General features: G+C 40.2%; 2 protein-coding genes and 1 long non-coding RNA gene across 4 annotated transcripts in view; 2 read left to right on the plus strand and 1 right to left on the minus strand.

Annotated features, from left to right (window-relative positions):
• The window catches only part of gphna (gephyrin a), a 46698-nt gene extending 35625 nt beyond the window's left edge, over nt 1-11073 (plus strand). For both annotated transcript variants that reach the window (XM_038729874.1, XM_038729873.1), the window contains 4 exons: nt 5182-5285; nt 6139-6235; nt 7099-7237; nt 7357-11073. In XM_038729874.1, the coding sequence (XP_038585802.1) occupies nt 5182-5285; nt 6139-6235; nt 7099-7232 (335 nt within the window). In that variant the 3' untranslated portion in view covers nt 7233-7237; nt 7357-11073. The remainder of the gene's footprint in view (nt 1-5181; nt 5286-6138; nt 6236-7098; nt 7238-7356) is intronic.
• On the minus strand, nt 6069-12414 carry LOC119910993. Its single transcript, XR_005445732.1, has 3 exons — nt 12264-12414; nt 7451-7538; nt 6069-6218 (listed from the first exon to the last, which is right to left on the minus strand). It is a non-coding gene; the product is annotated as an uncharacterized LOC119910993 (long non-coding RNA).
• A 112-nt stretch (nt 12415-12526) lies between these two features.
• Nucleotides 12527-23864, plus strand: part of mpp5a (membrane protein, palmitoylated 5a (MAGUK p55 subfamily member 5)) — a 36052-nt gene continuing 24714 nt past the window's right edge. Inside the window, exon 1 of the mRNA XM_038729875.1 lies at nt 12527-12688. The gene's annotated coding sequence lies outside the window, so the exon portion shown is untranslated. The remainder of the gene's footprint in view (nt 12689-23864) is intronic.

Genomic DNA, 23864 nt, shown 5'->3' on the forward strand with positions numbered 1-23864 from the left:
TATTTCGCCGGGTGGGCTAAAAGCCGACTACACGTAGCCTGTCCAAATAAGAGCTAAATCGTAGCTACAGATAGACCATGTCAATTGAATGACACTTAATATCTTGTTGATATTATTATTATTATTATTGATAGTAATTAACTTGACAAAGACAGACTCACCGCTAACACAGCCCTCTGCCTGTTTCTAAATGCTGCGGTAAACTCCGGTCAACTGAACGTTTTCTTCTGTGGTTTTTGTGGTGAGGCAGTGTTGTTAACAGGGGAGCCGATAATATTGGCCGGCTGATATATTGGTCGGGCTGTAGGTGTAACCTGACATGTCGAGATGCTACTTGTATGTGGACTTGCATAGAAACAATTTGTGGTGCTGTTTTGGCGTCATACATTCTCAACATATGTTTCTCTTTCCTCTCTGTTGGATACATGCAGCATTTTGGGTGAAACTTGGTTAGCTCTGTAGCTGGTTTCAGGGTCGGACGTACACACACACACACACACACACACACACACACACAATAATTCTACACTATTCCCATTTTTCTTTAACCTTTTATGAGTGTTTCCACAGTGGTATCGGCCTTTACTACTTTTGCCATCCACAGTGCAGCTTGGTTTGAGGCTTCTGTTGCCTTGAAGTTAATGTTGCTAAACTGTTCTACTCTCCTCTCTCCTCATTTAGTCTCCGTTTGGACAGATTCTGTGATTTACATGCTCAGTCTCAAGTGATGCCGAAGTTTTGTGGGTTGCATGCCCGCAAAGTAAAACTGATTCATTATATTACATTAATATTTCCGTACGTTTTAGCTTAGTCTTTCAGTCTCAAAAACACATTTTGATACTCCAACTAGCTTTGTTGCCTTCATGAGCTGTCATAGCCACTGCTGCAGCTGCGACTGTTGACAGTTATGGTTGCAAGTCTGTGGGCCAAACTACTATAACTAAGTTCCTGTTGTTTACAGAGCGCCTCTCTTACACTCACCACACGCAGTGTCTTTGCCTCGTGTCTCTCCCTCTGACGTTGTTTTTGTTGGCACCAACAGATCCAGTGGAAAATAACTTAAAGATAGGGTTCAGGTTAGAAATGGGCAGAACTGTCCTTTGAAGAGCTGCTAACAATTTAGTGTTCTCTGTGCCGAGTGTTAACAGAATTAAAGACGTCTGCACAAAAAATGGGTTAAAAAGCCCCTTTAGACCCCCAGTCTCTCTTTGACTAAAGCACTGTGCTGTTGTGCTGTTAAAACCTGTGTTGCAGTTCCACTGTTGTTTTCAGTGCTAGATGTCAGTAATGTCATCATAGTAATGTAAAGGCATCCTACAACATAGTGTGTCCTGTGGCCTTAGGCTGGGCCCTTGTGATATGGAGTGTGTTGGTCTTTGCTCCAGTCTAGCACTGTATATGTATTGCTATCGTTATTAAAGGAAACTTCAACTTCAGAGAGACTGGGCCCTCCCTGCTGGAGGTCGTAGCCCCGAGTGAGACCGAGGCCAGACAACCACTAACCCCTGCACCTAGAGGAAGTAGGTCCTGAAACTGAACCCACAATGACCCATAAATGACTCCTCTGACTGCACAGATGCCCTTTTCATCCTGCTTGGAGGAAAGAAGTCCCGATTTCTTCTAAATGACCTTTTACCCAAACAGTGCTAGATATTAGGACACCATTGTAATGAAATTACACTTCACTGCAATACGTCATGGGTATTGCAGTGAACATAAGTGATAATCCAAAGATTTAACTGTACAACTTCAGTTTTGCACATGTGGACTGTGCATGTTTAGAAGCCTTACTGTTGCTCCAAACACTTTTTGCACTGTTGTATCAGTAGTGTACTGTAGCGTCAACAGCTAAAATAAATAGCCAAGAAATTCCAAATTGTTGTTACAGTTACTGTGACCTCCAATCACATCTGTGTTGTGTAACACAGAGCAGTGAAACACAAAGTAAGTGATCAGAGGCAGTTAATGGGGACACCAATATTAACTTTTATGTTCCAATCCTGAATCCCAAATGACCCTTAAAGGTGGGCTAGGCAATTCAACACTATGCCAGCCATTCCATATATGATTTGGTCAGCTAACGTTAAATGACTTAACCACGGACATTCAGCTGACTTTCTGCTGTTGTTGTGATGTTAGCTATAGCAGCAGCAGAGTTGTGTCTGTCTGGAGCTGGTGTGCTGGCTCTGGAACCGTCTTGTCCTCTCTGCATGTTCCAGCAACTGTAACGGCCGTTTGCTAACCCACACATAAGCTAACTGTAGGGCCAGTTTTCTATCCCACACTTGGCTAACATTAATTGCATTGCTTGCTGTGTTATTGTTCACTCTATGTTATGGTATTTGTCATGCTGTTGGATTTCTCCAGAATAGCTTACCCCACCTTTAAATGACCTTCAGGTGTGTGAAACCTCCTTTTGTACCAGAGGAAGTTGAAATGACTGTAAACCCTACAAATTCCTTCTCACTCTGCCTTTAGAATGTTAGTCATACCCTCCAATCCCCTAGAGGTCCTCTAACCCTACAAATCCTTCCTTAAATTGCCTATAAAGTATCCACGTGTCTACAAAACCCTGACCCCCAAGTAACCCTTAATTGAGTGATGATCCCAAATAATAGTGTCATTATTCCAGCAAACCACTCACCTGGTATATTTATGCTCATTCTTGATTGCCAGCTACTTTTCCTGGTCCTTGTTCTTGTCAGATATCATGGCGACCTCAGCCCCTGACTCTGTCACCTCTATCTCTACCTGCTTATCCAGAACTCATTTCATGCTGCAATGACATTGTAGTCTAAAAATGTTTTCACCAGAGGACGTAAGTCAGCCAGCCAACTGCCTTCTTGTTATTATAATGATTTTGATTTCAGTTCATTTCAAATATTTAATGATCTTATTTTGAAAAAGAATTGTGATTGAATCATTCCAGTGTACCACAGATGTTTCGACCAGACTTTTTTAAGGCATCTTTAAAGAGACCAAATGTGATCGAAACCAAACAGGCTGTGACCAGCACCTATTTTAGGTGCTGTTTAGGTGTGCTTGAACCCAAACTGGAATAGCTCAGCCACACTAAAGTTTTTAGTGATATATCATGTTTCTATGTAAAATGCCACTTTACTACTGAAATATGTGACATTTTTAGTGCTGCTGTGAAAATTCAACTTTTGTTACAAGAATTTAGTTCTTGTGGGGAGCATTTTATGTCGTCAGCATTACGGGATTTTACCACTTTGTTTTCCATTGAAAACAATCCAGATTGGCATTACCTGTGCAACATAAATGTACCATTACCCGCTGGTTCACTTAGTTGAGAACTCATCTTGTGGCACTATATTTCATGTGTGGGTGTGGTCAAGGCCTAAATATGTAATCATCACTATTATTATTATGTCTGCTGTTGGTGGCAGTTAAATACAAGTCAGTTCTTGAGGAGATGAGAAAACTGAAGCTCCTAGTAGCTACAGCTTCCTTTTCACCAGCCGTCAGCAAACATATGGTGTCTGCAGTGCACCCAGACATAACTTTTCACCTCCAGTGAGATATGTATTCTGATAATCGACAAGTGTGTCACTGTTTTGAAGACATTTTACAAATTCTGTTAAGCAAAATAATTAAAATCTTTCCACACTGCCATTGGACATAGACTTGGATGTCTTAGTTTGTGGTCAAATCAGAATTATGAAAAAGTAGCAGCTCAGCTCAGGACTTCTAATGTGTTTGTGTTGGGAGTGTCCTCCAGACAGTATTGTTGATTTAGTCCAAGGTTTCCTCTGTGGTTTGACATCAAGATACAGTTATAGTAAGTACAATGAATGTGTCTGGGTCACACTGGTGTAAAGAGATAACACGCAGACATGTACAGGACAGTACAAGACAGACCAGCTTATAGTGCATGCATACATACAGTATCTCTCAAAAGTGAGTACACCCCTAAGGGAAAATGGCCAAATTGGGTCAAAAGTGTCAATATTTTGTGTGGCCACCATTATTTTCCAGCACTGCCTTAACCCTCTTGGGCATGGAGTTCACCAGAGCTTCACAGGTTGCCACAGGAGTCCTCTTCCACTCCTCCATGACGACATCACGGAGCTGGTGGATGTTAGAGACTTTGCGCTCCTCCACCTTCAGTTTGAGGACGCCCCACAGACGCTCAATAGGGTTTAGGTCTGGAGACATGCTTGGCCAGTCCATCACCTTCACCCTCAGCTTCTTTAGCAAAGCAGTGGTCATCCTGGAGGTGTGTTTGGGGTCGTTATCATGTTGGAATACAGCCCTGTGGCCCAGTCTCTGAAGGGAGGGGATCACGTTCTGCTTCAGTATGTCACAGTACATGTTAGCATTTGTGGTTCCCTCAATGACCTGTAGCTCCCCAGTGCCGACAGCACTCATGCAGCCCCAGACCAGGACACTCCCACCACCATGCTTGACTGTAGGCAAGACACACTTGTGTTTGTACTCTTCACCTGGTTGCTGCCACACACGCTTGACACCATCTGAACCAAATAAGTTTATCTTGGTCTGATTAACTTCAGCTACTAGTTTGCGGGCTTTCTTATTTGATGACAGTCATGCAGACCAATTTGATGCAGTGTGCGTCATATGGTCTGAGTACTGAGTGGGGCCGACCCCCCCACCTCTTCAACCTCTGCAGCAATGCTGGCAGCACTCATATGTCTATTTCCCAAAGAGAACCTGTGGATATGAAGCTGAGCACGCTAGAGCAACAAATTTTCAGATCCTCAGAGAGTTCTTTGCCATGTTGGACTTCCTCCAGTGACCAGTATGAGGGAGTGTGAGAGCGATAACACCAAATTTAACACACCTGCTCCCCATTTACATCTGAGACCTTATAACACGGATGAGTCACATGAAACCGGGGAGGGAAAATGGCTAATTAGGCCCAATTTGGACATTTTCACTTAGGGGTGTACTCACTTTTGTTGCCAGCGGTTTAGACATTAACGGCTGTGTGATGTGTTATTTTGAGGGGACAGCAAATTTACACTGTTATACAAGCTGAACACTCACTATTTGGCATTGTAGCAAAGTGTCGTTTAATTTTGTGAGATACTGTACAGTGGACACTCTTCGCTGTGTATGCAATGCAAAACTGTATAGTTAGTGGTTTGCAGACTTTCCTATAGTTATCCTAGTAACCCAGTGTTGTTGTTTTTTTAGGTAACCCGGTGTCTGCAGTGGTGACATGTAACCTGTTTGTGATTCCTGCTCTGAGGAAGATGCAAGGCATTTTGGATCCCAGACCTACAATTATTAAAGCTAGGGTAAAACACACACACACACATAGAATATCACCAACACACAAGGTTAAATTTATAAGCTATTAAGTAATCTATAATAACAAGCAGCCGCAGCATATTAAGTATTAAGTGTAGAGATAATCCTTCAACTTGATGACTGGTTCAATCCCCACCTTGCTGACATGTCCTTCAGCAATACACTGAATTCCTATGAGCCCCAGCATACCTTTGACTAAACTTGACCAATATTTTCACATATTTCGGTGTCGTAATGACTGGTAGGTACAGTAAGTTGTTGTAGATGGCTTCTGCCAGCAGCCGCAGTGGCTGCGACGTATTGCTTCAGGGCAATTGTTCTGGTCAAAATTACGTCCGTGCTTCTTTTTGCAACTGACAGGATGTTGTCAGACACCTGTTATACCAGGGTCCCTTTGAGTGACTCCCAGTGACACCTTTTGTTTTTAAACTGGAAACTGAAGACTTGCTCGACGACAATTCTCGCTCCGAAATCTCGTGAGAGACGATTTGTTGCAGGAAATGCTGGTGGAAACGAGGGAGAGGAATTTGTTGTGCACACAAAGGAACTGCTAGCAGGACTTAATTTCCTAACGTTACCCCAACACAACAAACTCCTCTCTCCAACTCTTCCTGCAACAACTCGCCTCTTACAAAATTTCAGAGGGCAAATTGACCTTGAGTGAGACTTCTGTTTCTGGTTACAAACAAAGGGATTCACCGGGAGTCACTTGAAAAATATATTTGTGAAGCAATGTACCTAGTGAACAATGTTTTATTACCAATAAAAGGTTGGAAGGTTTTTGATTCTATAAAATCCATATTTAATATCTCAGTAACATTTTGTTTGACTGTATTTCAGCTCTCCTGTGACGTGAAGCTGGATCCCAGACCGGAGTACCACCGTTGTATTCTCACCTGGCATCACCAGGAGCCACTGCCCTGGGCACAAAGCACAGGTAAGCACAGGATGTGCATACACACAGACACACTGCACACACACACACACACACACCAGTGTTTACATCATCAGTTTTACCTCATCAACCCCAGACAAATACATAAAATGTATCATGATGCCAAATGCATAATGTGCGGAGATGATGAAATTCAACTACAGCAATGTATACAGTGCATCCAGAAAGCATTCACAGCGCTTCACTTTTTCCACATTTTGTTATGTCACAACCATCTCTGCAGCACTCCACCACTCAGGCCTGTATGGGAGAGTGGCCAGACGGAAGCAATAGGTGTGCCAAGCTTGTAGCATCATACTAAAAAAAGACTTGAGGCTGTAATTGGTGCCAACGGTGCTTCAACAAAGTATTAAGCAAAGACTGAATACTTATGTACATGTGCTTTTTTTTTGTTATTTGTAATAAATTTGCAAAGATTTCAAACGAACTTCTTTCAGGGTGTCATTATGGGGTGTAATTTTGAGAAAAATTATGATTTCATCCATTTTGGAATAAGGCTAACAATATGTGGAAAAAGTGAAGCGCAGTGAATACTTTCCGGCTGCACTATAAATACTCAATCCACCTTTAAATTAGGTAGTATTTTGAAACAGTTGTCTGTTTTGATTGGACCTTCATTACTGATGAACCAACCCCACCATGAACAGGGAGGGGAATTTACACTTGTGCAGCAAAGGGGGGATTTTCAAATAGTATTTACAATGTTAAGATTACCATAGCTGCTGTGTAGAATTAACTCACTTAATTCTGAACAGTTATATTCAGTATATATTTGTTTGTAAAATATGGTAAACACTGCAGACACGTCCCATAAATACATAAATGTTCTGTCACTTTTTCTCTAGGCAACCAGGTATCCAGCAGGCTAATGTCAATGCGTAGCGCCAACGGTCTGCTGATGTTGCCTCCTAAAACAGAGCAGTATGTGGAGCTGCATAAGGGAGAGGTTGTGGATGTCATGGTCATCGGACGGCTATGATGCAGGTTTGTTATATTCTCATCTGTTTTATTCAAGTCACTTGTAGCCTTACAGATGGCCTATAAATGTATTTTACAATTACAAAACGCATTCAATTGTAACACCAAAATACTTTCTCCCCCAGACTTAAATGTCACTCGCTACCGATTACCATGGCAGTGCCAGGACTTCCTGTCTGGACAGGAAATGGGCGGGGGCAGGAAGTGATGCATGTCTACCTGGTCGCCATTAGCTGTGATGTCATATGCAACAGCCAATCGGAGCCAGCGGAGGCTGAATTCTCATTGGTCTGCTCTGAGGAGATCACTGTATTTCAATGGAGAAAAAAATGTGAAAAAATATAAAATATGAGATTTATTCTGTAATATTATTATTATTATTATCCTGATGATAATGATTATTGATATTCTTAATATATATCATGGTTCTTATTGAATATTATCATCTTAGTAGTAATCATGCCCTCTTCTCTCCTGTTCATTTGCTTTGTGCGTTCAACATTTTCCCCTGGTAGATATAGAGATATAGAGACTTTCCCCTCCTTCCTCCCCTCCTCCTGACCTTTTTTCCTTCTCTCCCCCTTCTTTTCTTTTCTGCTCTGCCATCCTCTATCTAGGTATAGAAACTCCTTGATAACCCCTTCCTGCAGGAACACACTGACCCTACCATCCGTATTGAAAGAAATATGAACTAAAGGCATATAAAGACATCTTTTTGGTTGGAGCTGCTGTTATAGTTTGTGCCAGTACAGTAAATATGATTTTTTTTTTTTTTTTTTTTTTTTGCCAAAAAGGAAAAAAATACAAAGAGATTTGTTTTTTATGTTTCCTTCAGATGTAACACTTTCAAACCATACATAAGTGTAGTATAACTCTAAAACTCATCATGACTCAATGAAAGCCATGAAACTCTTTTAGGCGGGTGAGTGGCTCAGCTTTAAGGCAGTGCGAGGCAGGAAAATCCTCTCTTGCACAACATCAAATATAAATATAATTGTTATAATAAAATCCATAATGACTTCTATGATCTGTAGTCAGGGAGGAACTTCCCTCATATCAGAGGTGGGCCACACTGACAGAATAACCGTAACCCTGCATTCAAGTGGTGTTTGATTCACAGAGGTTTATAGTTTACACCATAAAACTATAGTATGAAATTGAAATACTTAGACAGTCTTTGATAATTGTAGTATTTGCATTTTTACAACTATTGAACTATTACAGGATAATGTTTGTGATGTTCAATATTTTTCTTATTATCAACAAATCCAAAAAAAAGGACCAAAACCAGCAATTGTTATTTTTACAATATTTTAATGAATTAAACAAACAAGATATACCATGTTAGCTTTAGAGATGCTGGTAGGTGGATTAGGTTGCCGTCAGACAGAACCAGGCGAGCAGTTTTTCCTCTTGTTTCCAGTCTAGTGCTGACATATAAGAACGTGTGCAAAAAAGATTGCCTGACATGCGATGAATAAGACAGATCCTTTTGTTTAGGCATGGGTACTGAAACCAAGTATGTGTGGTGCGCACACACGCACACACACACAGACAGACAGACAGACAGACAGACAGCAGGTGAAGTGAAGATAATTCGAGTTGACGACAACTACGCTCGTTACTGTAAGTGCCAATACTTCATCAATTCACCTGTTCCAACAAGCAGAAACATATTGAAAGTGACATTAGAATCTGTTCTGTTCTGTCTCTCATCCACCAAGATATTTTTGAGTTTATATAGTTACTTTGCTTTCATAAACCTTCAGCAGGGCACTGTGGTTTTTAGGAAACACTACTCAAACAGGAAGAAACGGTACATTTGTTGGGGACTATTTTCAGCCACGCATTATTACACATTTAGTGAGTATTTCCTGCAGCAGGATGGTGTATGTGGGATTTAGTTAAAATAATCTACAGTGTGTGTGTGTTAATGGTTATGAAGGAGCATGTCAACCAGTGTAACAGTGTGGCTCATTATTGTGTTTTTTAGGAGTTTTTGGACAACAATGGAGCTCTTTGGCACCGAGTAATAAGAAATAGCAGGCTTTGAATACACACACACTTGTTAGGATCTATTGTTGGTTAGGGTCCTTTCATGGGATTTGTTGATGGTAAGAAAAATGTAGAATATAATCCACCTTATCCTTTGAATAGCCAAAGATGAAGGACTATACTGAGTTGACAGCTAGTCTGAAAGGCTGGCTTTTGTTTGGCCAATCAGGCACCCCCCATCTTTTTCTATACCAACGAACATGAACAAAAGAGCTGCTTGAGTGAGTTGTGACATTCTGTTTTCCCAACTCAGAGAAAACTCAGACCCGACATCACTTGAAAGCAGGGTGTCACGTTCAGGTGCTCGTACATTACACAACTGGTGTATTTCTACCATGACAGTGTTAAGGTGCTTGTTAAAGTCAAAAGAATCAACACAGTTCAAAGCGGTAAAACAAACTACGTCATATGACTGCTTTTCTCTCAATGTACTGTACATAGTCTGAGCAACACTGACAAATATAGAAACTTTGTTTGGTATTTAGCCCACTATAAAAGCTTAGTTTACTGTTAGCATTAACAAGTTAGTAGGCCGGCTGGCTGCTGTATCCTGCTGATTAAGCACTGAACTAAAATTGTTTACCAATTAACAAGGACCATTCAAATGCATTATATGCAATCTGTGAGTCCTAAGCATTCACCAATGCACCATACCTTAACTCCTCTAGCTCCTCTGATTCTTCCTATCAGTGCCAAACAAACCCACATGGTCAAAGGTTTATTGCTGCTTTCAGGTCATATTGGAATAACTGGTACAAAGTTCTGGTAGTTTTTGAATTGAATGGTACGTAAAGACACTAAGATAATATTAGTAATTGATGTTTATTTCTAGATGTTGGTTGCTGCTGCTGATCTACATGCTTCAATTACCCCCAGGCATATGATGAGTTAACTTCCAGATGAGAAGCTCATGTCTACTATCGTTTCTCTATGGCCTGAATGCATCACTGGTCAGATTTTCTGAGCTTTTGACCCCTCTCCCCTTGTTCCTCCCTCTCCTCCTCATCTTCCCTCTTACTTCCCCTCCTCCTCCACACATGCATGCCCATAAAGAGGGCATGTCTTTCTCTTTGGGCAGGTTTCATTCCAGGCGTGAGACCAGGGTGCTGCACCTGGGCAGGACTTCTGATCTGACTAAATTACATTCATGGCAGTTCTTGATGCCATTATTGGTACATAAGAAGAGTTCTTAAAGTCCAGGCTCTGGAACCAACACTGTCTTCTCATTTATTTCTCTAGCTCAGATGTCAGAAACTTCCCAGTTACCTCAAATGCACCATATATCTATCTTATCAGTGGCTAATGCTGAGTTCATGTCATGTAAGACAAGGTGGTAGAACAAGGTAACACTTTTGCAGCAGTTTAAAGGTGGTCATTTATTCAGTGGAAGGCCCACATCCAAATGAAATTTTAAAAGTTTTAAAACAATTATCAAATTTATCTTTTCGGCAGCTCATATTTACAGTAAACCAATTATGACATGAATGCAGCATCAGAGAATGTCGTGGTACCTGCCCAGAGAGGATCAATCAAACCCAGATAGATTCATTTGAATAAGAAGAAGCAGGTTATTGTTAAACTGCCTTTGTACTGAGTGATACGTAACACTGGACTGAACTCAGTGTCACACTGCACACACACTATAAACTATGACCAGCACTTGTAATGAAGCAATGACACAGCATTCTACTACTACTGTATAAATATAACGAAGAGGATGTTTTTTTCTGTAATGATATTATTGAAACTGAAGATGAATTAATAAAAATAATCCTGATTATTCTGTATGTTCTGTTTGGGCATGTTTTTTTGTTTTTTTTAATAATTATATGTGATATAATATTGAAGACTTATCTTGAAACACTAAAAAGTCACTTTAGTTTCATTCATTGGCGAGAGCTAGGTGTGCAAAGCTAGAAACATTACAGCCTTATGCAGTTATTTCAGATAAATTTAATAGGCATTTTTGTATCAATAATTACAAGGAAGGATACAACTTCCCTAGGCGAGAAAGAGAACTGAAGGATTATGAATATCTAAACTAATATCTAAATGTATATTCCATCATTCAGACTCAGCAAAAAAAAACTTTGGATATATTTGCAAAATCCATTTTCTCTTTTGTAATTTTGCATAAAGTTTTCTCTCGGCCTTTATATCAAAATACTTGATGTTAGATCAAGCAGCCCAAATTAATGTTGTATAATCTAATTTTAAACCAAAAGAAAATATGCCAAACCCCATGAAGATGAACATGTTTTATTGCTGTAGAAACTTCCTTTTTGTCTTTGCCAAATTTGGCAGAATATTGGAATTTGTTTAATATTGGAAGCATTTTGGCACTTAGAAAGTAAGTTGTGTGGGTTTTTTAAAGATTTTTGTCTTCCAGTGACAAATGCTGTATGGCCACTGATGTTGTCAATGAATGTGAAAATGGATATTTAAACACAATTTAAGGAACTTCCCCAAAACGACCTTTTTCCTGAAAAATTGGTTATATGTTCATTAATACCCTACTTGTGTTACTGTTACTTTGATTTTAAATAATGTAACATCTGTTGTATTTTCAGTAGTATTTTCCCTTTCCCTAACATTACCTATTAAAATATTTTACTTGAGATGAAAACAAAGCCCAGCTAAAGTATTTATATGTAGCTCTGAGTTTCAGGTTAGCTCGACCTTGTGATCCCCATGAACCTGGCATCAAGTATTGACATTGTGGAAATGATGACACATCAACATCAGTATTAAAAGGACATTTTTGTTTGTTCGAAATGCTTTGGGAACACGGTACAGACCCGACTCAGCCGCTTTGCAAATAGTAAACAGTAGGATCAAAAGACATCTATGTCGTTAGCAGTAACATATGGAAGTGTTGTTGCACACATCCTTGCATAAGAATTGAACTACAGAGTAACAAATAATAAATTAAAATGTTATCTTCAACGAAAAATGTCAGAAAGATTAAATGACCCACCAGATTCTTTTTCATTGGTTATCCTGTTTCTTCTTCATTTTGGCGTCGATACTAATTTATCAATAGGCTAGTAGTTATTCCAGTGTGGCGTTCACTTGCCACAGTCTACTGATGTAGCAACGTGTTTGATTGGTTTAGACAAGATTCCTTTCATCGTTGTATCCAATCAGCATCAGTGTTTTATCTAGTTGGTGGCATGTTGTCTCCTCCCCCTGTCTGGCGTTGGAATGACAGTTAGAGAGGAGGAGAGAGGACAGAGCCGCGGTGTCCGATAAAAGAGCAACACGTCTGTTGGAGTGAAACTGAGAATTAGAAAAATAAGTAACGTTAGGAACTACGACTGGTTGGATTACAACTAACACTTAATTACGAGCTCCCAGTTGGATTTAGCAGCTAAAGAAGTACGCGGACAACTCAGAAGCAGAGTGAGTACTCCAGTGGTTTCGGTCTGGTCTGAAGCGGCTTTGTTATCAACAGGTGCTGCAGGAAGGAGCAAGCTAGCTAGTTAGCTGCTAACATTAGCCTGATAACGATAAGTAACATGAACCCACACTTACAAAATAAAGTAAGGTTTTGTGAGGATAGTTACCGCTAAACTGCCGCGAACGGGTTATACCAACTTAAAGCACTTTATTTCTATTGAAAATAAAGCTAATTAGCGTTACGTTATAGAGCAGCTATCGTTACTTTTGGTTTACTTTGATAGTAAAAGACCAAACTGTAACTTCTTATAGCCATCGTTAACGTACACATAGCTAGCTGTCACACCGCCCTGTCAAATACAGAAAGAACTCTAACTTTCAGTGTTAAATAAAATTACATGCTTACATGTAACATTGATTGATAAACGTTAAAGTCAACGGTGGCGTTACAGTAGAGGACTGTGTTTTGTTTTGTCATTTGTGCAGTTTTTATCCCGTAGCGTTGGCTAATATTACAGCGTTTTAATCACACCTTTCGTGAAAGACTCCGTGTCAACACTACCAAACGCTGGCTACTAGTTAACGTTAGCTGCTTAACTTGCTGCTGCTCAAAAATGCATGGTGTTCTGTGGTTATCAGAATACACATACGCCGACTGAAATAAGAAGTTAAGACTGTCTGAGGCGTGGCAGATTTTAATTCAATAAGAATCTAAATCAGACATATTTTTCAAAAGTAATAACTTTATTAGATCTTTATTATGCATTGGATTGTGCCAACATAAAATGAAGCCAATACTTCGGTTAATGTCAACCGTTTTTCTGTCTCTACCACAAGAGATGTAAAGATGGAGGAGGAGAAGGGCAAACTTTACTGAATCATATATTATCAGTCACAACTGTGCTGACACCCTATGTGAGTGAATTAATCTCGCTGTCTGCAGACCTGCATTGATAACACTATGCAGATTTAGTTTGTCTGACATGTTGCCATGGTGTAGCTGCTCATGTAGCCAGGTTGTGTGGTGTGTTTGAGAGAAGCTTAACCTTACAGTCTTCTCCTTAAACAAACATCGTTGGAGTGCACTTGGGCAAGAAACTAGCTTGGAAGATTTTAACAGAGTAATCTGTAGTTTCACTGACAAACAGTCCTGTCCTGTTAGTAAGAACAGGTATGTCGGCTGAAACCATGACATCTCATAATCACCTGTGTACCTGCGATAGGATCAAGTGGAAATACAAATGAGTGTGTCATGGTATTGTCCATCACAGCTGAAGTGTACAATATAGTGTCAACTAGAAGATCATGTATGCACTTAACCACAGGTCTTTACAGATTTATTTTGTGTAGATGCTTCTTTATAATATGTTTTAAATAAAACTTTCATTTGTTTCATTCAGTACAAAAGCAGTTGGTTTGCACTGAATTCCATGTGGTGGCATACGTTTCAATGTGGCTTTCCGCATTGTAGACATTGAAAAGTGACTGATACTGAAAAGATCCCAACGAAACCTGGGCTTGTCACATGTCAAACCTGTCAAGCATTCAGCCGTTACTAAGACATTTTGTATTGGTGAAAGCTTGACAGTTTTACTGACATGTTGAATTTATATTTTTAGATGTCGGTGCTAAGTCCATACTGTGGCAAATACTATGTATTTTAAATTAATGTATTGCATAATGTGTTTTGGTTCCAGAACGCATGTTTGTATGTCATAGCCTGAGATCTGTATCTGTGTAGGAGTTTAGCCTAAAAGGGTTGGGTTTTTCTGGTGTTGCATAGTGGCATAAATATTAGTGGTTCATATCTTACTCACAGGTTTGGACTTGAACCTAACTTAAAGGTGGGGTAAGTGATTCTAATTCATGTCCTTTTGTCAAATTCAGTGAATATTTTCTCTCGGCCTGCTAGCTGTTCAGTGTGTGCACTGAAAAAAAAAATGGTGTTTGTACTCAGCCCTGGCTCTGTAACAAACAATGCAAGTTCCACATTTAGATAAAGTAATAGTAATGTGTTTTTATAGGATAGGAGTAGAATTTGGGAGGAATATCTAGTCATGTACCCTCCCTTAAGTTATAGGCAGCCTAGCCACAGAGCTGCAGGTGCATGTGGTTAGTCGTCGCCAGCTGTATAGTATACTTTATAGGACAGTGTGTGAACACCCTGGTGCTCTATAGAGTGAACTGACCTTTAGATAGGCACTACTACCAGGTATGAGGTCACCTCACTATGGTGACAGGGTCAAAGCTTACTTTTATGACACACACGTACACAGTGAGCTTGTGAAGCAGAGAGGTGAGGACAGGCACATTGGGCCAGAGGCCAGCAAAATACAGAAGTCCTCTGTTCTCTGGAATGCTCTCTCGCTCACTGTCTCACTCTCATTTTCACTCTGGATCTCTGAGCTGATTGAGACCCAAAGTTAGGCTGCTGCCAAGTCAAAATGTGTCACTAAATCAGGATTAGACTTACACTGGGGCTGTTATTGTCACCTGGTCAGTGTCGTTCACCTTGGATATGATGATGGTTCCTTCCTTGCCACTGCTGGTCCGTGTGCTTAACTCTAGTGTGCTGTTTGAGCATTTGCTAAGCAATTTCAGAGTGCCAGTCAGTGAAACAATGGATTGGGTGAGCATGCCGTGTTAGGAGCAGCTTAGCCCGGCTTTCAGTAGAGTTTAAATGTTGTAAAAACTAAATACTGGTTCACCATTCAAATAATAAACAAAATATTTGTATTGTTATTTAAAACATACCAACAAATGGTCGTACAGCCAAATTAGAGCAGCCATGTACCCTGATATATCTGAATGGTGTGGTAATTCAACATGTTTCCATGACTATTTATTGCACCATTACTTCATAGTTAAAAACACTTTACCACTTTAACTATGTCAAGGCTTTGTGTTGTGTTTTTAAGGACATTGACAAAAGATTATAGATTTCTTTTCTTTTTTTTTATTTAATACATGACCTGAAATACTTAAATATAAACCAAGCTTATATCTGTATTCACCCCCTCTCCCTCATTTTGGCTCTTTTTCTCTTTGTCTGGTACAGGGTGGTACAGCCTTTTTTAAGTGTGTGTGTGTGTGTGTGTGTGTGTGTGTGTGTGTGTGTGTGTGTGTGTGTGTGTGTGGTGTGTGTGTGTGTGGTGTGTGTGTGTGTGTGTGTGTGTGTGTGGTGTGTGTGTGTGTGTGTGTGTGTGTGTGTGTGTGTGTGTGTGTGTGTGTGTGTGTGTGTGTGTGTGTGTGTGTGTGTGTGTAACACAAGATAAGAGGCAGCTCTGCTTCTGCTCCCAGTGACATTCACACTTCTCTCACACACACACACACACACACACACTTTGTCATTGATGGAAAGTACCCAAGTATTTACGGCATTTACTAAAGTACTGTACTTAAGTACAATTTTGAGGTGCTTGCACTTTACTGCTACTTTAATCTAACATATATAGATTATTCAAAGATAATTTTTATTACTTGATTAATTTAACAATTAATGGATACAAAATAAAGATTAGATGAGGCACGGTGTTACATTGCCTTAACAGCAGTGGTGTAGAAATTACTTTTAACATTGGGGGTGATGAAGAAACGTATTTCAAGTGAGTACTAATAACAGAAACACACTCTTTGTGTTGATAATCGTAATATACAATGCTTTTGTAGGGTCAAAAGTAAATAGGATTTGCAGTGCTGTCTTGCTGCCGCTGCCGTCTTGACAAAGCGCGCTGGGGTGATTTTGTCTAAGTGTTCGTCAGCGATGGGGATCGAGGCCTGGTTTCAAATTTCTTGAAACCCGAAAATCAATAAAGTTTGATCTTATTGATACTGCTACAGAGACTAGCGGGTCCTATAATGTAACCTGATGTCTCGAGAGACAAGTCAAGTCATTTAAATCAAATCACTGGTGCACAAACATACATACGTTTTTGAATTCAATTGAATTGCCTCCCAAACACTGTTCAACTAAATAAAGAAGAACTGAATTGTCTCACGCATTAATTTGCTTTATTTCTTATTTGGTCAGGCTGGATGTGCAAAGCTGTCAAAGGCTTGGCTACATTTCACTAAAGCCAAGGATAAGGAGGAAGCAAAATGTCATTTATGTAACAAGTTAATTTCTTGTAAGGGGGAGAACACAATGTCACTGCTATAGATATAAATGGTGATGACTAGGTATGCAGCTAACGATGATTTTAGTATTCGAAGCTTCTATAGATTATTTCAAGGATTCATCGATGCGTCGTTTAAGAATGACTCATTTTACTTCAGAATTTGATCTATTCAGTCCGATAACATTTGGAAAGTCTAGATTCCAAATGTTACTGGACTGATTAATTTTATTGCCATTCAATTTAGCGGAGAGCTAAATCGGGAGTTAGCTGGCTCAGCTTTTAATTCAGTGTTTTTATATTGTTTTTACTTGACTGCTTGAGTTTTAAATAGATAAATAAGACCTGTTTCCATTAATATTATTGGTAAGCAACGTTAGTATCTAACTATTCCTGTTCGGCTCCCAGACCGTAGTTGGGAAACACAGGAGAGACTTTGTTTTTCTCCAGGGTTGAAATCAGTGCAAGTTCCCGGCGAAACCCCATCACTCTTTCTTCAAGCTGCAGTTTGTAGTCATCTGTCACCATAGCTTAGACTGTACATTACTTCAAAAGTAAGGGCTTACATTTACATTTACTCATTTGGCAGACGCTTTTATCCAAAGCGACTTACATTTGAGGAACAACATACAAGCATCAACAGAGCATCAAATACAGATCTACAACTGACAATACATACTAGTAAGAACAGCAATAAATACTAGTAAGAGCTCATAATTCATATCGCATCAATGGGGTAAATACCTAGGGAAAGACGTAAGAGTTAACAAAAAAAAAGTGCAATCAATACAAGGTAATTGTAAGGGGATAGAAGAAGAAGAGCACAGGAAGTGCATGTTAGAGGTTAGGAGTTAGAGGTGTTATAAGAGGAAGTGTTCTCAGAAGAGATGAGTTTTCAAGTTAGAGAGGGACGCCCCTGCTCTGATGGCGTGTGGTAGCTCGTTCCACCATCGTGGTGTCACAGATGAGAACAGGGACTGGGATTGCTTTGTGTGATGGGATGGCAGAGCCAGGCGGCGTTCGTTGGAGGAGCGTAGCGGCCGAGAAGGAACGTAAGTTTGTATTATGGAGTTTAGGTAGATGGTGCAGACCCAGTAGTCACTCTGTATGCAAGCATTAGTGACTTGAATTTGATTCTGGAGGCCACGGGGAGCCAGTGGAGGTCACTGAGTAATGGAGTGACATGAGTCCTTCAAAAACCAGACATGCTGCTGCGTTCTGAACCATTTGTAAGGGTTTCACCGCACAAGCTGGAAGACCTGCTAGGAGGGCACTGCAATAGTCGAGGCGAGAGAACCCCTGTGGAGAGGCAGTGGGAGAAGGATAATTGTCCTTGCCACAAAACATTGTAGGAACCACTGAGAGGTAGGATTCGAACCACAGGAGTGCTTTACTTGAGATGCCCATTGCTGAGTGAGCAGATAGCAGGATCCTGTGGTTGACTGTGTCAAAGGCAGCTGATAAGTCAAGCAGGATAAGAACCGAGGATTGGGCTGCAGCTTTAGTTTCAGTAAAAACCAGAAAAACCAGACTGATATGGGTCTAGGAGGTCATTCCGTGAGAGGAATTCTGAGACCTGTTTGAAGACTGCCTGTTCGATAGTTTTGGAAAAAAATGGTAGAAGAGACACTGACCACTGGGTCAAGTGAAGACTTTTTGAACAAGGGTGTGACCCGAGCCCTTTTGAAAGTGGTCGGGAAGGTTCCTGAAGCCAGATAAGTATTTATCACGAGTGATTGTGGGGACCATGGTAGGAGGCATGTAGTGGGATGTCTGTGGGTCAGGAGTTCTAATATTTTGCTCTCTGTGAGAGGAGTAAACGAGGAGAGTGAAGAACCACGGACCTGGGAGGGCAGAGGAAAAGATGTAGTAGGACTGATACAATGGTTGAGTTTGAGTGTTTTTAAGAGAATTGGCTCGTTATAGCCAGCAATTTTCCTGTGAAGAAGGCAGCAAAGGTATCAGCAGACACGTTTGTGGGTGGTGGAGGAGGATTTAGTAGCGCTTTAAAAGTGGAAAATAATTTCCTTGAGTCAGTGGCACTGCTAATTCTGTTATTATAGGACACAGTTTTGGCAGCATTGATGCTTGTTGAGAAGGAGGATAGGAGCAATTGGTAGCCCTTAAGGTCGACGGGGTCTTTGGTTTTTCGCCATTTTCTTTCAGCGGCTCTGAGATCGGTACGGAGCCCACGGATGGTATCAGTTGGTGGATAGAGGACACAGGCTATCCAGGCACGAGCTTAGTGTAGAGCACAGAGATTGTGCGGCATCATTGACCTCAAGTGAGGAAAATGTGTTGAGGGAATGTAGAGTGGAAGCTACCTGTGAGACAAATGGTGTTGGAACAATGGGCTGTTCATGGAGGCTGACACGTGTAGAGGTGTGACTGTTAGGCACTCGGTGGCACAGTTTCGGACAAGAACGAGGTTGAGCACTTTGCCAGCTTTGTGGATCGGTGGGCTGAGAACCCATGGCTTAATGCTGATCGGCTGCTCTCTGCACTGCTGCCATTTAAGGCTCATGCAGACTACACAGCATTCAACGTCGGCAGATCTCTGTGATGTTCAGACTACACGTCTTGTGTCTTGTAATGGGAGTTTAGAAGTCGCTGTGGCATTCAGTTATGTAACTGATCAGTAACGGGGTCCCACACCACACGAGCTGACGACTGTCACCCGATGACTGGTCTCCAAACCACGTTTTGTCAAGAAAACACACGAGTAGTGAGACAAGTAGGTAAAACATAGGCTACTGCTAATGGAGAAAGTCAGGGGAGCAGAGAGAGAGAGAGACAGAGAGAGGTGGGGCAAGCAGGTGTGTTTGCAGTGAGAGACCAGAAGTGTGTGTGTGTGTATGAGTGAGGGCAGAACAGAAGTCCAAAGAGCATTATAACCTGCTGTCATAGGGTGGTATAATGTGAATATGAATATATATATATATATTTTTGATACCATGGGGGAAAATTTACACATCCTTGATTAAATGACTGAATAAAAAAAAAAAAAAACGTAGTCAAAAAATTACAGCGATCATGGACCATCGTCACAACTACCCAAAAGGAGTAAAGTCTGGGACTCACAGCTTGTGTCACAGGACCCCAAAATCATAGGGATAATTTACACTGGGGATGCAATATGTATTCTGAAATTTTACCTGCCACCTGAATTTTGTGTTTCCTTTTATATCAATGAAAACATTTACACCATAAATTGGTGCAGAAACTTTCTCCAGAACTCATGAAATGAATGAATCAAAATTTGCATCATACAGTTGCTTTTATTGCATTTCAATGATCTTGCCTATTTTGTTATTTGGCTCATGACTGCGTGTAATGTTCATTGAAAAACATGGTTATGGTTATAAATACACTATTTGCTGAGAAGCAAATGTAATATTTACATGGTTTAAATTGAGTTGCACTTCCTCTATAAAGATTTGTATGTATGTTGTACTTTATCGTCTATATTCAATATGAAACTCAGTATCTATGAGTGGGCTATTAGCCAATCACAGCACAGTAGAGCGGGACTTGTCGAAACTCTAGCAGGGAAAAAACATAATGTGTCGAAGGCAGAAAAAATAACGTGACTCAACCAAAGCGAAGGAGACAAGTGATGAGAAGACGGCACTAGAATGTATCAATAAAATCCAAACAGCACCCATTCTAACTGGTGAGAAAATGGCAGCAGGTAAAGACAAAGGTTACGATAATTTATGACTCATAAGCCGCATTACGACCAAAAGTAGTAGTACTTTTTAGTCCCCGGATCTCTTTTCAAGGAACTAAAGGTTCCTTCAGCCAATTGTTGTGTGCGTTTCCACCGCGGTCTAAAGACCTGCGAAGATTAGGCAAGTTAACCAGCTGACGTAGGCCTATACGCCGTACAAAGCGATGGACAGGCATCATTATTTAATAACCACTATCCATGAGCAAGATTTATAAATGAACATCAGATTATTACCTGCTGTAATCAGCTGTTGTGCTTGTTTTGGAGAAGAGGCGGCCAACTTCGTCTCCGTGTAGAGACCTACTGACTGATGAAAACTTAAAACAACATCTTATCTTAATATCAACAACATATCTGAGTCTCTGACATGTCCAGAAAAAAACGTAATATGATGAGACTAACGTCATCATTTAATGAGAATTCATAATATTTTTTAAGTCGACCTGCCCTATACTCATGCTGTGCATTACGTTATGGCTTGCTGGTTGGATCCCCTTCAGACCGTCTGACCAACACAGATCTGTTTGAGACTGTACTAGATGAGACAATTGGAGGTAGAAACAAAATCGAAACTAACAATTGTGAAAGGCAGAAATCTTACCATAAATCCATACAGATTAACTTAAGCAACTCCGATTAAGTGCAGCCCAGATTGTGCTTCAGTTTTTAGATGTTTATAATGTAAAACTCTACCAGCGAGTCCTGTTCGCTCGAGACACCATTAGTCTCGAGCCCTGCGTGAAGCATTCAGGCTGATTTCTTGCTTGAGCCTTCTGAAAGTGTCTCAGCAGCCTAATTTGTATCCCTACTGTGTGTTGTATCCCTCATAGTGATGTTAGAAGTTTAATATTTGTTTTTTTAGGACGAAGGCTAGCCTTCCGCATGAGCTGCCTAAATCCTCCTGCATTTACCTCTGCTCAGTGAGGTCTGAATACTCAGACTGCAGGGCCTTTATGACTGTTTTATGGCTCCACTGGCTCTCATACAGAAACTTTATCACACGCTTTATTCCCTTCCATGCACAAGCTGCTCAGTCTAGTGTCTGCCTTTTACTTTATGCTTGGTCAAACCTATTTTGGAGGCTCAAGATAGAAAATATATAAATATTTTTAGTCATTTAAAATCCTTTTGTATTGGAGGACCACAATGGAAATAAGTTTGTAACTTTCTTGTGTTATCCTCAACAGTTCTGATAAATGTATATTGTCACTGTGATGGCATCTTTTTATGCATTTATTTGTGTTACTGTCCAATAAAATCAAATCAAAGTTGGATCACAGAACAATAATGAAGATATTAATGAACTTTGAAAAAGAACGGGCTCTTTCCATGGTGTAGCAGTGTTAACTCATATTGCACAGAGGTAATCAGAGGAACTGCATCATGTTCACCCTTTGAGAAGTGAATGGACCCATTTTTTAATAAAAAGCTAATATTTCAGCCTTTTTTGTAAAAGCAATATAAAGGTAAATCTAGTCCAACATGAATTTCCGGAGGATTGTTCAGTGACTATATTGCTGTCTCCTGATGGGATGATATATTTGTCTGCTGGATCTGAGGCATGTACTGTAGAGAGCGTTTTGGCACAGGAAAACAAGGAAATGGGCAAGCTTGTTGTTTATACTGACATTTGTTACAGGTATTTCACACACATTTCCCTCCAATAATAGATATGTGTAACCGCACAAATGATTTATGAGTACAGTGTGCATGCAAATACTACAACCTACCGTAATCTTTCACCATCTTCCAATGTTCAAAAAATCTGTTTCAACATTTAAAAAAGCTTTGAGACAATGTCAAGGTCCATGCTGAGTGTCTAGATACCAGGGTCTTCTCTTCCATAGTCCTCCACAGTAAAATGGCAATTGGCAGGCAAATGACACAATTGTTGAAACCATTGTTTATATTTTCACTGACATCTTAAGGCATACACACACCGTGCATTTAGCCGATCTTTGAGGTTCATGACATGCTGTCATAGGCTGATAAAGTCATGGTCGCAGTGAATATTAACTTTGAGGCATATTAGGTTGTGCAATCAATGTATTGTCAATCGCAGCTCTACGATGTAAATAGACAAAATGTGCAAGATATTTGATATGCAAAATATTCAATATGGGCAAAAATGTTGTGTCAAATGTCATTTGATATTGAAAATTATCAGTATAAATGTCAAATCATTTCTTTAAAGTTTAAAGGCTCATTTTTGTTCCTGAGTGAAACTTGAAACCAGATGGTTAATTGTAGTTGTAAACTTTTCTTTATGGTCAGAACAAAGACTTGATGCCAACAGTGGATGTTGCGTTTTTTCAGATTTTGAGAAAGGACAGGCTCAGTCCAATGAAAATTAACAAAAGATTTAATTACAAAAATTAGTGAATAAAGAGATGGCATTACAGAGCAAACAATTAACACTGCAGTGGACTGAAAAGTTGGTCATCCGTTCAGATTTACAGCTTTCAGTCAAGTCCTAACAGACTGAGCTAAAGCCGCCTCCAGAAGTGGACTGAAAAGCTGCTTCTCCTCCCAGATCCACAGCTTACAGTCCTGATTCTCACAGAATAAATTGTTAATATCCTCCAGGTATGTGGGCGGGTCCATTTTCCTCCAAATGGCTTAGGTCCATAGCCATTGGTCGTTCGGTTAACTTCTTCGTCACCCAATTAGGAAGGGTGTACCTTACTGTTCTACCTTTTGGTCGAACAAAAGAGCACCGATCCCAGACGTGAAACCCCCCCTTCAATCTACAGGAATAAACTGTCTTTTGCTCTAAACTAATCATAGAGAACAACTGGGCTTGTGTCCAAAATGGTTGACACCCTCTCTTAAGTGTCAATGAAACAGTCAAAACAAAACAGTCCTTCTGGCACTTAAACAAAGAGGTTTCAGTTTTCTTCACATTACAAAGAGGATACAAACCATGGTTTAATCAACATGCAATTGTCTGGCCTAAAATCCTGCAGTTTTACATTTGAAGAAAAACACTGAAACACTGGAGTACATTAAGTTTGTTGTAACTTTTTAAAACTCAGCATGGATCACTTCACAACAAAATTTTCAACAAATATGCATGAATAAAGTTAAAAAGTATAGTAAATAAAGTTAAATCTTTTTTCTTTCCCTTTTACTCATTAAAATAATTCATTTTGTTAAAGGAGCCTTGTCATTGCCTTATTGTCAATGGGCTCAAAACTCACTCAGAAATGAAGCACACGCCTGTTTTCTCTGTTGCTTGCATCGGCCACTATTCTGCTTTGAATGTGGGGACACTGGGACGGATTCAGCTCAATGCGCGCTCCCGAGCCTCTCTCGTACTACAGCGACAACACGG

The sequence above is a fragment of the Micropterus salmoides genome, unplaced genomic scaffold (assembly GCF_014851395.1).
Source record: "Micropterus salmoides isolate LMB-PRFRI ecotype aquatic unplaced genomic scaffold, ASM1485139v1 Ms_hic_scaffold_19, whole genome shotgun sequence".
Taxonomy (NCBI): Eukaryota; Metazoa; Chordata; class Actinopteri; order Centrarchiformes; family Centrarchidae; genus Micropterus; species Micropterus salmoides.